Here is a 15,208-nt window from a genome sequence, read left to right on the forward strand (position 1 = left end):
TTGTTTCCAACGGACTGAAAAATAAAGTATATGATTCTTTTATGTTTTATTTCTAACTGAACAGAAAATAGTGATAAAAATAATTTGGGAAATAGGTCCTACAGATAATTTAAAGCGCTCGCCATATTACTTCAGAGATTTCAAAAGAAAGCAATTTTTGGGCATAAATGGAGAGAGATTAAGACGATGTCGACTTTGTATGCAATCTTTTTGACAATGACAAGTTGAAGAGTGAAAGTGCGTTTATATACTTCTAAATAGGCTCTGATTGACCTCATCAACACTGTGTTCTTTGTTGACTTCATCAGTTTTATGGATTAACTGAGGTGTAGGCGGGTCTCTTTGAAGATACCTCTGCTTCGGTTACTTTCCTTCCCAAAAGTTTTTGTTTCAACAAAGAAAGAAAATCTAAACATTTTATAATTTGCGATTGCAAGAGATTACAAAAATTGATTGCAACTTAGAATCAATCTTGTTGAGTCACTCAAACTTTGCTACGCAAAAATTATTCAAAATTTTAACGAATTTATCTTACATACTTATTTCAATGTCGCTTACTCTGCGAATATTGCACTGTTTTCGATTCTTACAGAAATAATTTATGATCCATCTATTGGCATATAATAAAAATTCCCCTGCACTCTTCATATATTTTTTTATAATTATCATCAGCATATACTGACGCAAAATGACCACTATAAACAGTAAAAAGAAATGAGGTTGATGCAATTAAGTGATAATAAGAATCATTTGAATTTAAAAATTATACTTCTTAACCATTTAAATAAACCAATATTTGGTAATATTCTGTTGTTTGCAACTTAATTGTTCTTTATAATTTCATACCACAAAAAATTTATCTTTTAAAGTATATGAAATGCCTTCAAAAGAATGTACCGAAGTGTTTCATTTTTTTCTTTCACAGTAAAAGCATTCAATTTTATGTATAATCGATCGAATTGGAGCCCAATCATTAATTTGCGGTTACAATTAAAACTGTTGAAATAGATTCCCACCACATATTTCGTAACTTCTATTTAAATTTAAATAGAATGAATAGAATGAACTATATAAAATTAGTAAAAAATGTCTATTCCCTCCTGTAAATGAGCGATATCTATTGGTTGACCTCTTCAGAGATATGTTGTAATTGACCCCGAATAACAAAGTGCGTTGGCTGACCTCTTCAGAGATATGTTGTAATTGGCCCCGAATAACAAAGTACGTTGGTTGACCTCTTCATTCTATTTAAATTTAAATAGAAGTTACATTGAAATAAGTATGTAAGATAAATTCGTTAAAATTTTGAATAATTTTTGCGTAGCAAAGTTTGAGTGACTCAACAAGATTGATTCTAAGTTGCAATCAATTTTTGTAATCTCTTGCAATCGCAAATTATAAAATGTTTAGATTTTCTTTCTTTGTTGAAACAAAAACTTTTGGGAAGGAAAGTAACCGAAGCAGAGGTATCTTCAAAGAGACCCGCCCACACCTCAGTTAATCCATAAAACTGATGAAGTCAACAAAGAACACAGTGTTGATGAGGTCAATCAGAGCCTATTTAGAAGTATATAAACGCACTTTCACTCTTCAACTTGTCATTGTCAAAAAGATTGCATACAAAGTCGACATCGTCTTAATCTCTCTCCATTTATGCCCAAAAATTGCTTTCTTTTGAAATCTCTGAAGTAATATGGCGAGCGCTTTAAATTATCTGTAGGACCTATTTCCCAAATTATTTTTATCACTATTTTCTGTTCAGTTAGAAATAAAACATAAAAGAATCATATACTTTATTTTTCAGTCCGTTGGAAACAATGAGTATTTCACTCAATTTTTCAAAATTTCAAAAAAGTATGGAGGAGCATCTCCGAGTAAGTTTATAGAATTAAATTTTTTTTTCTCTCTTCGAGTTATTCCACTGTTATCATCTAAATTAATTTCTTAACCAATATACAAATCCATATGCATTGGAATTTCTGGAATGAAAATGTTTTTAAAACTTAGATTTCATTGTATGCTACATTATTGGTTTTCTCGGGCAATGAAATTCAAATGTAATATTAATCTTTCTAGCAGCAGAAAACTGAGTCTTCTCCGCAACAAATTGAAATGATACTCCAATCGGAGGAGGATTCCAGTTTAGTAACACGCCTTATAGCGGAACGGATTCGCTATGAGGAACAAAAACGGCAGCAGGAAATAGAATGCTCAACATTAGCTGCCGTAAGTTTCAGGTGAATAAAAGTTTTAGTCTAATTTCATCTATTTTGCAGTGTTTCAAAATCAAATTTCAGTCATTTGAATCTATTTCCATTATTTAGGATCCCCACTGAACTGATCGATTTATTGCTTGGAGTGGAGGATCAACGGGCGCTTCTAATAGCGTTCCAAACTGAAACAGAATTCATGTTACCACGCCGATTTCAGAGTTCCACGTTCACAATCAACGGATATGAGCATAATATCCGCAAAGCTTTGCGGATGATTGAGGAAATTATCAATGAAGAGTGTTGCAATTCACATTCACCAACTTATGCTTTTGTTCCTGATCCAAATGTGGTAGGAATTATTTGATTATATTCAAATATAATAGTTTTTAATGTTATTTTCCGTGACAGTTTGAATTAATTAATGAAGATTGTTCAGATCATTGATAAATTTTATAGGACGAAAGTGGAACCGATTTCATCCTGTGCAATGGACCAATTCATGAAGCAAGGTATAGGCCTGGAAGAGAGGGAATGCATCGAGGTTGAGGACGAAATGTATTTAAATAATAATTAAATTAAATGCTATATTTATATTGATTTGCTTATCTAGTATTTTGTGCATGTTGTATATAATTGAGCATCTGTACGTTATTTTTGAAAATTCATTGGTCACTCCACTTGTTACTTTATGCTTTGTGCAATATACAAAGTTGTTTTGTTTGATTTTTAAATGAACATTTTATTTTATTCAGAATTATTACATTTTAATAAATTTCATATAATTTACATTTTCTTTTGTAATGCAATGCTATAGCTGAATTACGACCGTTGTGTAAGCGATGATAATCTAAAATTGATAAAACTTATATGAAGGCACCGAAATACAATACAATGATACGGAAAGCTTTTTTGCTCTATAAACTGAATAAAGCTAGAAATCAATGTAGCAAATGCAATCGATTTGCACCGTTATTTTGAATCTAAATTACATTTCCAAATAGCAGGCAATCATCTAAATACAACAAATCATTCCTGGAATCAATGATTGACTATCATAAACATTATTGTTCAGACTTTCTATTGTAAATAGTTACTAAAATTAATGAAAAAAAATTAATCATTTTATGACAGTTTTACAACAAAACGTTCCTTTTTTTTGCTTATTATTTTTTATATCTTATCTATGTCATTTAAAAAGTAAAATCTTCAATATTTCCAAATTATTACACTGTGGAAGAACTTAATTTTTCAATATAGCAGATAAAAAGTAAAGAATTCTGTTTAGTATTAAAGTAAATACAAAAATATAAGAAAAAATTTAATAATTATTATAAATAATAAGAAAATGGCAATAATAATGTTAAATATTAGGTTGTTCAAATTAAATAAAAAGACGCTGCCACAAGATCAATCTTTGCATTATAAATTGCTTAACGAAATAGCAAATTGAAGTATGAATGTTTGAAATTGTAAACAATCGATCGCTGCAATTGACGGATAATATGTAATCTTCAAGTTTGACCAACCGGACTTGTCTCCTTTTTTCTTATAAGAGGTAATAATAAATAACTGTGGAAATTCGATAATGGCTTGCCTTGTTATTTATAACTCATAACAAGTTGAGGTATTTAAAGCAAATGCTCAGCTTTTATTTTGGAAGCATTCGCATAGGAATGTTTTGAAGCCTAGGTTCATGGCAGATTTCATCTGCTGTGCAGCGTTCAGAGTGTCTTCAAACTGAAAGTTACATTCAATTGAGTTTTCACTGGTTCCTGAGTGATGTGTTGAACTGATGTATCTTTAATTATAAAGGTGCACTGAAGAATGTTTGAAAATGCTCAGAGCATCGGTTTATATTAGAAAATGAGAATCACTTTGCCACTGTTTTTGTAGCTTCGAAGTATCTTCTGTGATTGCTGAAATTCATGAATAATTGATATTCTGCTCGATTGGTCCTATTTATTGTCTAAATATATCAAAGTTTCTGTTCAAACTTACTACAAGAAATTCTCTTCTTTGATAACAGTTTCTGAATCTATAATTTGTTTTGATCGAATCAATCATCAATTTTCTCTCATAAGAACTTTAAAAATTTTATGGGAAATTTGCTCCGAGGTGAGATTACGTTCAGTTCAATGCTAAATTGTGCATTCCTTAACTGAAAACGGATTGGAAGAAAATTCAGTTTCATCATCGGTTGAGAATGGAAAATTTATCTGTGAGAAGCAAGTAACTATCTGAACTAAAAAGTACTTTCAAAGTTTCATAAAATTTTTGTGGTTCATTTATTTTAATATGATTGCTAATTATAATTAATTACTGATTACATTTACTGATGATTATAGAATTACTGATTGTGATTAATTACTAATTACTGATTAAAAATAATTCATTTAACTTTCATTAGCTGCTCAGCTTCATCATGCTTTTATTTTAATTTCTTTCAGTTTATCTCACTTTTTAATGAATATATCTCAGATCATTTTTGCGCACTGGTCAATCAAAAAAAAAAAAAGAAAAAAAAAATCATTTATAGCATGAAATTTTCAATCATTGCTATCATTATTATTTCAACGATTACAGTTGATTGATTGCCACTAAATGATGATAATTTGATATATGACCAAATATATTTAAATTTAATTTTTTATAAAGTGATTTAAAAATACAATTACTTTTTGTTTGCATAATGAAAAAATACCTTGTTTTCATTGGAAATTATTGATTTACAAGCAAAAAAAAAAAGTGAAAAGTATGCAACGCTACAAAAATGGTAGAACCATAATATTTAATTTTATTGATTTGCAGTACAAGCAAGCCATGGCTATTGTTTGAGTATTTAATTTCCTTTTCTTTTTTTTTTTTGGAAAAAATCATTTACAACATGAAGTTACTACGATTTAAGGATATAAAACAAAAATGTGAAAAAGCAAAACTGCTATCTCCCCGGCCGGGAATCGAACCCGGGTCTCGCACGTGACAGGCGCGGATACTCACCACTATACTACCGAGGACCTGTAGTGGAGCTATAATGAATGCCTAGAGTTACCACAGAAAATTTTTAAAAATTAAAAAAAAAAATTATAATGAAATATCGATTAACGCAATATAATTAATGCACTATGTTACGTCTTATTGGTTTTGTAATAATTAGTTATGTAGTTGTGATTAACTAAGAATTAATTTTTAATAATTTACACAGAAATTAACAAAATTCATTGATAATTTTTGCTCTTTTATTTCGTCTTAAAAATTAAAAACCTCTTTAAAGTAAGACTAAAATTATCAAAATTTGTTGGTAATATTAATGATATTATTCCAATATTATGGAAATAATTTTTTTCAAAATTCGATCATATCAAATAAGTACATCATTGTTTGTTTTTCTTTTTCTTATGGATTTAATCATCTGAATGATATTTTTACTCTATTTCCAAATTACTTAGGTAATATTAAATAATAAAAAAGTAAAAAAAAATTGAGAGAACCATTAATTGTAATGAGCTACAAAAACAGAATCACTAACAATTAATAATAATAATAATGGTAATAATAATAATAACAGTAAAATAATAATAATAATAGTAATAGTAATAATAACAATAATAATATTAATGAAGATTTGTTATCATTATTATTCTGAATCATTATTATCACCGCTGTTCAAGATATTATTATTATGATAAATTGTTTATTGAAATGGTTGAAACTTAATTCTATATGGCATAATTTGCCTTATGCTCTCCTCTTTCAGGGATTAACGAAAACTGTTTATAGAAATTACATATTCTTCCTTCTATTAAAAGCTAATTTTAGTACATTCATTAAATATATATTATCATAATAGTTGCTGTCAAAAGTTTGTCATAATTTTATAGAAAGTTTAGTTGAAATTCAGTCCTCAAATAAAAGAATTTTAATTTGCAAAATGGAAGCAAAATAAAGTCAAAAAATTTTTTAATGAATGAGAACTTAACTTATTGATTTCGAATCTAACTTATTGATTTAGTAGTGATAATTTCTTTTCTTACATGCATTAATAGTAAATTTTTCACCAACAAACATTTCTATGGATTTATAATCTTTTTGAAATCCCAAATTTTTGTAAACAAAAAAAAAAAAAGAAAAAACAATGTTTTAAAAAATTCGCAAATTTTATTCTGTAATACTTTTTTGCTTTTTTGAAAGGAATAAATGAAAAGTTTTTCATTAATTAATTACTTTAGTTTTGCTCTATTGATTGTCTTTTTCGGCATTTTATTGCATTTATTTACTTTTTTACCTTTTTTTTTCATTTCATTTTATTTTTTAGATTATTTGTTTGGTTCTTTTATCGAAATATAACATAACGAGCCAAGATAGATATACCAATCAGTGTAACAGAGCCATACGTTATTGTCGCTGTCAACCTCCTAAATGTGACAGAAAGAAAAAATAAGGGACAGAGAGAGAGAGAGAGAGAGGGAGAGGGAGGAAAAGAGATGATTCAAAATATTAGCTGTCAAATCATTTCATTTAATTCATCCATTCTATCCATTCATCAGTTCATCCATTCATCCATTCATTTATTTATTTATTCACTGCTTTTTTTCTTATCAGTAAATTAAACTATAAAAAAAAAAAATCTATCAACTTCAACTATTCATGTTTCTCAAAATCTGCAAACTATTTCCATATCTTACTTTAAGAATTTTTATCTCCATTTTATCCTTTTACCTTCATTACATTTCATGTAATATTTTCCCAAAAATTATTTATCAAAAAATTTAAAAAATCATAGGAAAAACAAAAATAATTTGAACTAATAGAAAGGAATTGAAATGAAACTAAAATTTTATTGAAGAAATAATTTATTTAACATTGATCGTTTTTGCAGCATAAAGATAAGCTAACATTGTTAAATAACCATAGAGAAACTTGTCATTCTTTCAGACTTCATTAGATTTTGTTTCCTTTCCTTTCTCTCTCTGTCCTTTTCATCCAGCAAAAATCATTACTGATGTCGTTGCTATTGATAATGGATGATAATGTGATTGATGATGACGACGATAATAAAGACAATGGTAATTATAGTAGATAATGATGGTAGTGACGGTGATAAAAATAATAATAATAATAATAATAATAATAATAATAATAATAATATGATGATGATGATGACATTGACAATGATAGGGGTAGCTCCAGTCATGATAACATAGAAATTTACTACTGTCTATTAACATTTTTTAATCTTTGATTCAATATTTTGATAGTTTCGTAATTACACAACCGAATTTTGATAACATTTTAGCATCGTCTTATACTCATTTTCCCAACTTTTTTTTTTCTTTTATCGAAATTGTCTAGTTGGATAGCAATAGTTCCCAATGGAATCACATCAAAAAAAAAAAAAGTTTAAAAAAAAGAGAATGGTGAAGTGAAAGAAAGAGAAATCAGTTTAACACTAAATTTAACTAAAAATCCATCAAACGAGTTGTCTTCCAACCAATCTCATCCACCAATACCGCTATTATCAGCTTAAAGTGCCTTTTTAAGTAAACATCATCTAGTCAAAAATGTTCCATCCAGTCTTTTTCTTTTCTTTTTCATATTCTTTTACAATGTTTCCTTCCTAAATTTCAAATGGAAAACAAAAGAAAAAAAAAAGAGAAGAAATTATCAATGCTGTCAAAATAATATTACTTTTTAAATAATTCATTTCTTTTTTTTTTCGCATTTCATTTTATATTTTAAATTTCTACTACATATCAATTTGCTACATTATCAATAGAATTAATTATATTAGAAAAAAAAAATTTGATAAATTAAAATTTAAAAGCATTAATGCACAAACAACATAGTTTGTACTGCTTAATTAAATCCTTCCTTTTTTTTTTTACAAATATTTGAAATATCCAATATTGAAAATATTTGCTTTTTTAGTTTTAAGAAAAAAAATGAAAATGAGAAATGCAAAATTTTTATTGCAAGAAAAATGTAATGAAAATATTATCCGTCTGCTAGGCGACAACAAAAAAAAATTTGAGATGACATTTTGTTACACTGTCATTTGTGATGCAAAATTTGCAGCTAATCATAAATTTGAAATATTTTTCTATCCTCTTCCATCTATATTCTTTTAATTTTTAGAATAAATGTCAAAAAGAAGACAAAATAAAATTTAAGTATTGGTGACAATATCATATAACTAATAATATCGATGATAATTCATCATATTCTTTCTTTTTTTTATAAAAAATTTTCTATCAAAAAAAAAAAAACAGTAATGATAGTAGCTCAGTTATTGAAATATTAATTTGTTTTAATCCATCCTATCATTTGCTTTATCATAATTTATCCTTATCTTATCAGCAGTATTATTATTTTATTGCATTGTAAGTTATAGCATAATACCTATTATTTGTCCTATTGTAATTTTTCTTTATCTTATCATACTAATGTCTGTTTTATCATGATTTGTCCTTGGACTATTATATTTATTTCTTATCTTATCTTATCCTTATCACATCATTTGTTTTGTTGTAAGCTATCTTTATTATAACTGTCATCTGTTTTATTATAACTTTTCCTCACTATCAGCGCTACTTATTCTATTATAAAATATCAAAGCTATTCTTGCCTATCATAATACATGAATAATTTATGATAAAACAAGTTATCATAACTTGTCATTATCACAGCATGAAATTCTTTATCTTATCAGTGCTATCAGTTCATTGTTTCACAACTTTTACTTTGTTGTTTGTTGAAAATAATACTTAAAATTTGTGCTTTAATTTTATTAAATTTCATTTTATAAATGTTGCAACAATAAATATATTTCAATTGTTAAGCAAAATTACTCATTTATAAAATATAATAACTATAATTTGTTTGAAAATATCTTAAAATAATTAACACAATAACAGCAAAATTATGCGTCAAAGAAGTTATTAAAAAAAAAAAAAAAAAAAATAAAACAAAAACATAAAAAACTTACTGAAAATCACTATTTTAATTTTTTCACTAAAACAAATATTGTTAATAATTATATTTTGTCACATTTTATGCATTCCATTAAAAATTATATTTAATTAAAATTCTAACTTTTACTTTCTTCTTTCTTTTCTCTTCCTCTCTTCTCATCCAATTGATGAATAAGTAAGAAAAAAGAATGAAATGAAATGATTTTGTATACAAATATTATTAGTATAAGAATAAGTAATAATGTTACAAAGTTATGATAAGATTAATTCTACTATTAGTTTCGCATGCTTATAGCTCTTTTATAATTGTTTTTTGAAAATTATCAACCGTTAATCAAACTAATTTGTCTCTCTCATCTGACTTACTGCATCATTTAAGCTTGTTTCAATTTTCAAGAATTTTTTATCCGACATTTATTAATATTTTTTCCTTTTCTTTCTCCTTTTTATTCTCTTTCTTTCTCTCTTCTCTCTCTCTCTTTCTGTTCATTTTTCATCCTTTGTAAGACTAATGAAAACTCAAAATTTCAAGATTATAAAAAAAAAAATTTTTTTTCTATATATATATGCTCATAATTATCAAATATTTTATAATGTATCAAAATTTCATGCATATAAACAACTATCATTTTAACTCATTTAAATTAATATTTAACTCAAATACTCCAATTTATATTTAAATTCATTTTTCTTTTCGTGCCGTTTCTTTTTAATCCTTTCTTTCCTTTTTTTTTTTTTTTTTTTCTTCTTAAATTCAAATAATAATTTTTGAGTGAAAGTAGTGATTATAATCAAAAATATTTGCTTACTACAATAAACAAATTCGAAGTATTTCATTGATTTTAGATTTAAAAAGCTTTTAGTTGGACATTTGGTTTGTATGTTTTAGTATTAATATTTGAGCTAACTTTGTCACATCATTTGCTAATTTGTAATAAATATACATTTTCTTCATTCTTTTTCTAATTCAAATGATATAATTTCGATGATATTTTCATAATTTTGATTTGCAGAATATACCAATGTAACAAATAATAAATATTTTCAAAAAATTTTTCATAATTAAATTAAATTAATGAAATATGTTTCGCTTTTATTAAAGTTTACATATTTATGTGGTCAAAATTATTATTAAGAAATGAATTCATAAATGATTTGCAGTATTTTTGGTTAAATCCATTTTCAAAATAATCAAAACCTTTCATCGTACTACTTTTGATAATGCAAAATTAGAAACTGATATGATATCATTTATCATATTACTGCTTCCTTAATTGTCGAACTCTTATCAAATATATACTATAATCACAAAAAATTTATTATTCTTATCAAAATTTCTTTTGATAGTTTACCATTATTTAACAACTGCTCATTAACATTTGTTTTTTTTTGCATGTTTATCAATTATCAGCTACAACACCTAAACAAGCTATTTAAAAAATCATATTTTTTATAGGATATATTTTGGACGTTAAATTTTTATGTTAATTTTTGATTTTAAGTTTTACATTAAATTCTACTCACTACATTGATTAAATTTGACGCTATCAAATTTAAACGCTTCACGTCGCTTCACGTCGTTTAACGCTGTTATTAATATTCGTAATTCATTCACAAATTTATTCTTTCTCCTTCCTGATTGTTTCAACCAAAAAAGTTATCGTGGAAAGACATTCATCTTTACATAATTAAAAAGTAATGAACTTCTGATTATATATACATAGTTAGATAAAGATGATTGTTTCCATTATTTATTATTCATTATTATTACTATCACTAAAATAAGAATAATAATAAATACTATTATTATTATTATTATTATTTTAGGTCTGTGTGTGTCATAGTAATAGTAAGTGTACAAATTTTATAAGAATTCATTATAATCATTCTATTTCATTTTAATTAATTATTCATTTAAGAAGCAAAGAAGTGAAAGACTTTGTCATATAGCACAAATATTCATATCAAATCTTTAATAATAATTATTTATTGTATTATCCTTTGATCTTTATTCTTACTTTTTATTCATGAATGATAGCTATAAAAATTATATCTTAAATTTAAATTAATTTTGATAATTTAATGAAAATAGTAGTAAGTAAAGTTTTGCTACATTAATAATTGTTCCAAGTAACTGAAATTGATATAATTAGAAAGATAAAATTGAAAAAAATCTATTAATTATTTTCAGCTAATTAAGATAATTTTGGCTGAATATTTTATTTTTCTGATGAAAAAAAAATTATTTCTAATTTTTTGATGCTAAGATAATTTGATAAATTATATCTGATAAACCTTAGAAGAACAAATAGTTTGAGTCAAAAAAAAAAAAAAAAAATTTAAATGAAAGAATATGAAAATTATTGCAACTTAACCAATTTCCAGAAATTAGAGTTAATATTTAGGGATTAAAACTGATTAAGAAATGGAAAAAAAAGTTATAAATATTTCATATCTATCAGTGCCAATTAATTAATTAACTAACTAATAACTTCTATTTCAAGCATTATGTATGAGTATATCATACATCGTTTTATTCTTTGTAAAGAAGAATATTATAAATGTTTAGCTGAGAAATAATTTTTAAATATTTTTTAACCTTTTTTAGCAAAATATTTCATCTCATTTTTTTCTTTTTTGAATTTATTTAAAAAGTGTTTTAAAACGATTGTTTTTTTCTTTTTTCAGGCTACATATTATTAGGCATTTCTTTATTTTTTTTTTTTTATTTATGCAAATATTTATATAAAACTTTAACGTAAGTCTGTAAAATATTCAGTCTTACAAACTGTATATTAATTGATTAATTCAACTTGAAATGATCGTTATTGTTGACCATCAATTATCATGCAATTGTATCAAATTATCATTCTACTATTATTATTTTCGATGCAAACAATAAGTTATACAATTAAGTAAGTATTTTAATTCTTGAAGAAAAAAAAAAAAAAAAAAACAAAATGAAATAATTGATAATATATGAAAAAGTAATCTTTCATCCTCACCATTTAATTTAAAATAATTGCTTTTAAAAAAAAAAATTCTTTTTTCATATTGTTAAGTAATATTAGTTTTTTTTTTCCCATTGTTTAATTATTTACACAATAAATGTTCCAATCCTTTTTTTCTTTTAAAAAATATTTTTGAAATTTGAAATTATAAAAAAATCTTCTGTTCTTTACTTCATTATTTCCAGATGTTTTACATGTGCTTCAACTGATTATGAACCATTATTTAAACGTTTTACGGCTTTCCGACACTCTTCAAGTATTCCACGTTTCGGTGAATTTTGCGATAGCTTTGAACAATTGAAAGAATTTGCGCCATTAACAAACTGCGCTTCAACATGTATTTCCATTATGGAACCACAATACTTTGGAGGTTAATATTATATCGTAAATAAAATGAAATAATATAAACAATTTATACAATTTTTCTTTTTGATAATTATATGATTGTATGATTTTAAAAAATTTTAAATTTTAAGATTTTTATTTCTTTCTTTTTGACAAATAAACGATAATATTTATGCATCGTAGTATTTTTGATAATTATTGCAACTATTTTTTCTTTTCTTATTTTCCATTCAAAAATAATTTTTCAATTTTGGAATAAATTTTTAAAATAATGTTTTTTGAAAATTATTTTAGACCACTTTTTTTTTGAATTTTTGATTTCAAATTTTAAACCAGAAAGCTTTACAATTTGAATTTCTTTGTAAAAAAAAATTAATGAAATTTTAATGAGAAATAAATTTTAAAATTATACTTTTAGGTGTACAATCAGTAAATACACCATACACATACATTCGTGGTTGTACAGAGAAAATTTTTAATTCAATTCAAAATCATCCACCCGAAGTAGACTTTCTTCATTCCGAGGCAATATGTCTTAAATTGCCATTATCACAAATTTGGCCATCAATTCAAACCGATGAGCATGTACAAGTTAGTATTATTGATATCAATTAAATATTAATTTAATTATAAAAAATTATTGATAAGATTATTGATAATAACTGATTATAACACACTTATAATTAGCTTTTTTTTTTTTATTTTTCATTTAAATAAGAATCTAAAAAGACGAAGAAACGATGACAATTAATACAATATTAATTTAAGTATAAAATATTAAATATTAATGCATATCATTCATTCTATTTTATTATTAACTATTACAAAAAGAATTATATTTTAAATAGAATTACTTACTTTGAAATTAAGTATGTAACTTTGTAAGTTTTTTTTTTTTTTTTTTTTTTTTTTTTAAAATACCTCATATAAAGAAAAAGAAAATTGTGTTTTCAATCTTTACAAAAAAAGGAGAAAAAAATAGGAATTAATTTGATTTATTCGATTAAAAATTAATTTATTGAATTAAATGCACAAATTTTATTGCAATATTATGCATAATGCATAAAATTTTTTTTTTAATTTTTAGGTTTGTTCATGCAAAAATGATGCATGCAATACTGCAACTGCAACTGCAAGCAGCAGTAATTCAACCATTGTTGTATCGTTTAAACCAATTTATCCATTTATTCTTATGACAATACTGGTACCATTATTAAATTTTTTATATATTAATTCACTTTCAATTGGATAATTTTATTTGTATTTTTTTTACAAAGTTTTTTTATTTTATAAATTAAATTAATTAATTTTTTTTTTGTAAATTAATTTTTCATTTAAGAAGAAAAAAATCATCCAAAAAAAATGCATTAATATTTTAGCAAAATATTTATAGCTTAAGGAAGAGATTATTTTAAAAAATTATACCCATTCTAAAATTTCAACCTTTTTTTTCCTTTTTTTTAGATCAAGTTCAATAATTAATTTTAATAAATCGAATTCAATAATTTTTTTTTTTCTTTAAAATTTGATTTTTTTTCGTTCTTAATTATATTTTTTTATATGAAATCATTAGTTTTCATATTTGTTTCTTAGGGAAAATTTTTCAAATGGTATTCCTTTCCTTTGTTTTTCAAACAAATTTCAACCTTTTTTTATTCTGAATTATTTTTAGAAAACTTTTGAAATTCTTCTTCGTTTAGCATCAAATATCAATTTTATTATCAAATTTCAATGAAGGAGAAAAATTTGCTCATTTTTTTTTTTCTTAGATTCCATAAAAGAGCTAATGTTTTCTTTATAATACTATCCATTCTTTATGAATCATTTTTTACATTTGTTTTATTCTTACTTTTTTTTTTTTGCATATCAAAATTTGCATATTAATTATTAATTATATCAGATTTGTTTTATAGAACAAATTTATTCTTTCAGTATTTTTGTTATAATGCAAATTTCTTCAATTCATTCTTAAATTTTTTTTCATTTACAATTTAATTTTTCTCTCAAAATATCAATAATTCAATTTGTATGTAACCCTTTCATTTTTTTTTTTTGTTGTTGTTGTTCGGTTAATAAACAATAGAATATCTGAAAACACAATTTCGATGCAATGATCAATTATCAACACTGATAAATACTCATTGTTAGTTTATTACCAACTTGTTGATATTTTAATTTTACCTCATCCATTTCATTTTTCATTGAAATAGACCGGATTTTATAAATTTTACCGGAATTGATATATTTCAATGATAACTAATTGTTGTTTCTAAATGTTTATCAATTGCAACCATAATTAATAAAAACCGCTTTGCCTAACAGTATACGACTGAATGTTTTATATTCTTTGTAGTATAAATGAAGAAGAAGAATTTAAATTTAAATTTAAACTTGTAAAAGAAAAAAATTTTCTTTTTCACACTTTTCACATTAAATGAATATTAGCAAATACGAAAAAAAAAAAAAAAAAAAAGAAAATGTTAAGTTTTAAGAAGCAAAGAAAAGAAAAGAAGAAATTTACGTAGATTTGAAGAGTGAGTTGAGAGAAATTAAGAAAGAAAATGATGATAAACTGATAATTCGATGAAAAATTAAAAATTAAAATCAAATAAGAGAAAATTTACTTTTGCATCAAAAATAAGGTAATAATGATAATAATAATAATAATAAT

General features: G+C 24.4%; 2 protein-coding genes and 1 non-coding gene across 3 annotated transcripts; 2 read left to right on the forward strand and 1 right to left on the reverse strand.

Moving 5' to 3' along the window:
* Positions 1–1,856: 1,856 nt before the first annotated feature.
* Positions 1,857–2,759, forward strand: Bm17676 (Uncharacterized protein; the record flags this gene model as incomplete). Its single annotated transcript, XM_043080935.1, has 4 exons — positions 1,857–1,874; positions 2,077–2,237; positions 2,325–2,562; positions 2,670–2,759. The coding sequence occupies 4 exons, from the start codon at positions 1,857–1,859 to the stop codon at positions 2,757–2,759; spliced, it is 507 nt and encodes a 168-aa protein (XP_042936869.1).
* A 2,396-nt stretch (positions 2,760–5,155) lies between these two features.
* Positions 5,156–5,227, reverse strand: Bm14590. Its single transcript has one exon. It is a non-coding gene; the product is annotated as a tRNA-Asp (tRNA).
* Positions 5,228–12,070: 6,843 nt separating this feature from the next.
* Positions 12,071–13,789, forward strand: Bma-hot-5 (Uncharacterized protein; the record flags this gene model as incomplete). The annotated part of the gene is made up of 4 exons (XM_043080936.1): positions 12,071–12,096; positions 12,378–12,562; positions 12,956–13,128; positions 13,625–13,789. The coding sequence occupies 4 exons, from the start codon at positions 12,071–12,073 to the stop codon at positions 13,787–13,789; spliced, it is 549 nt and encodes a 182-aa protein (XP_042936870.1).
* Positions 13,790–15,208: the final 1,419 nt, after the last annotated feature.

The sequence above is a fragment of the Brugia malayi genome (assembly GCF_000002995.4).
Source record: "Brugia malayi strain FR3 genome assembly, contig: Bm_v4_Chr3_scaffold_001, whole genome shotgun sequence".
NCBI lineage: Eukaryota > Metazoa > Nematoda > Chromadorea > Rhabditida > Onchocercidae > Brugia > Brugia malayi.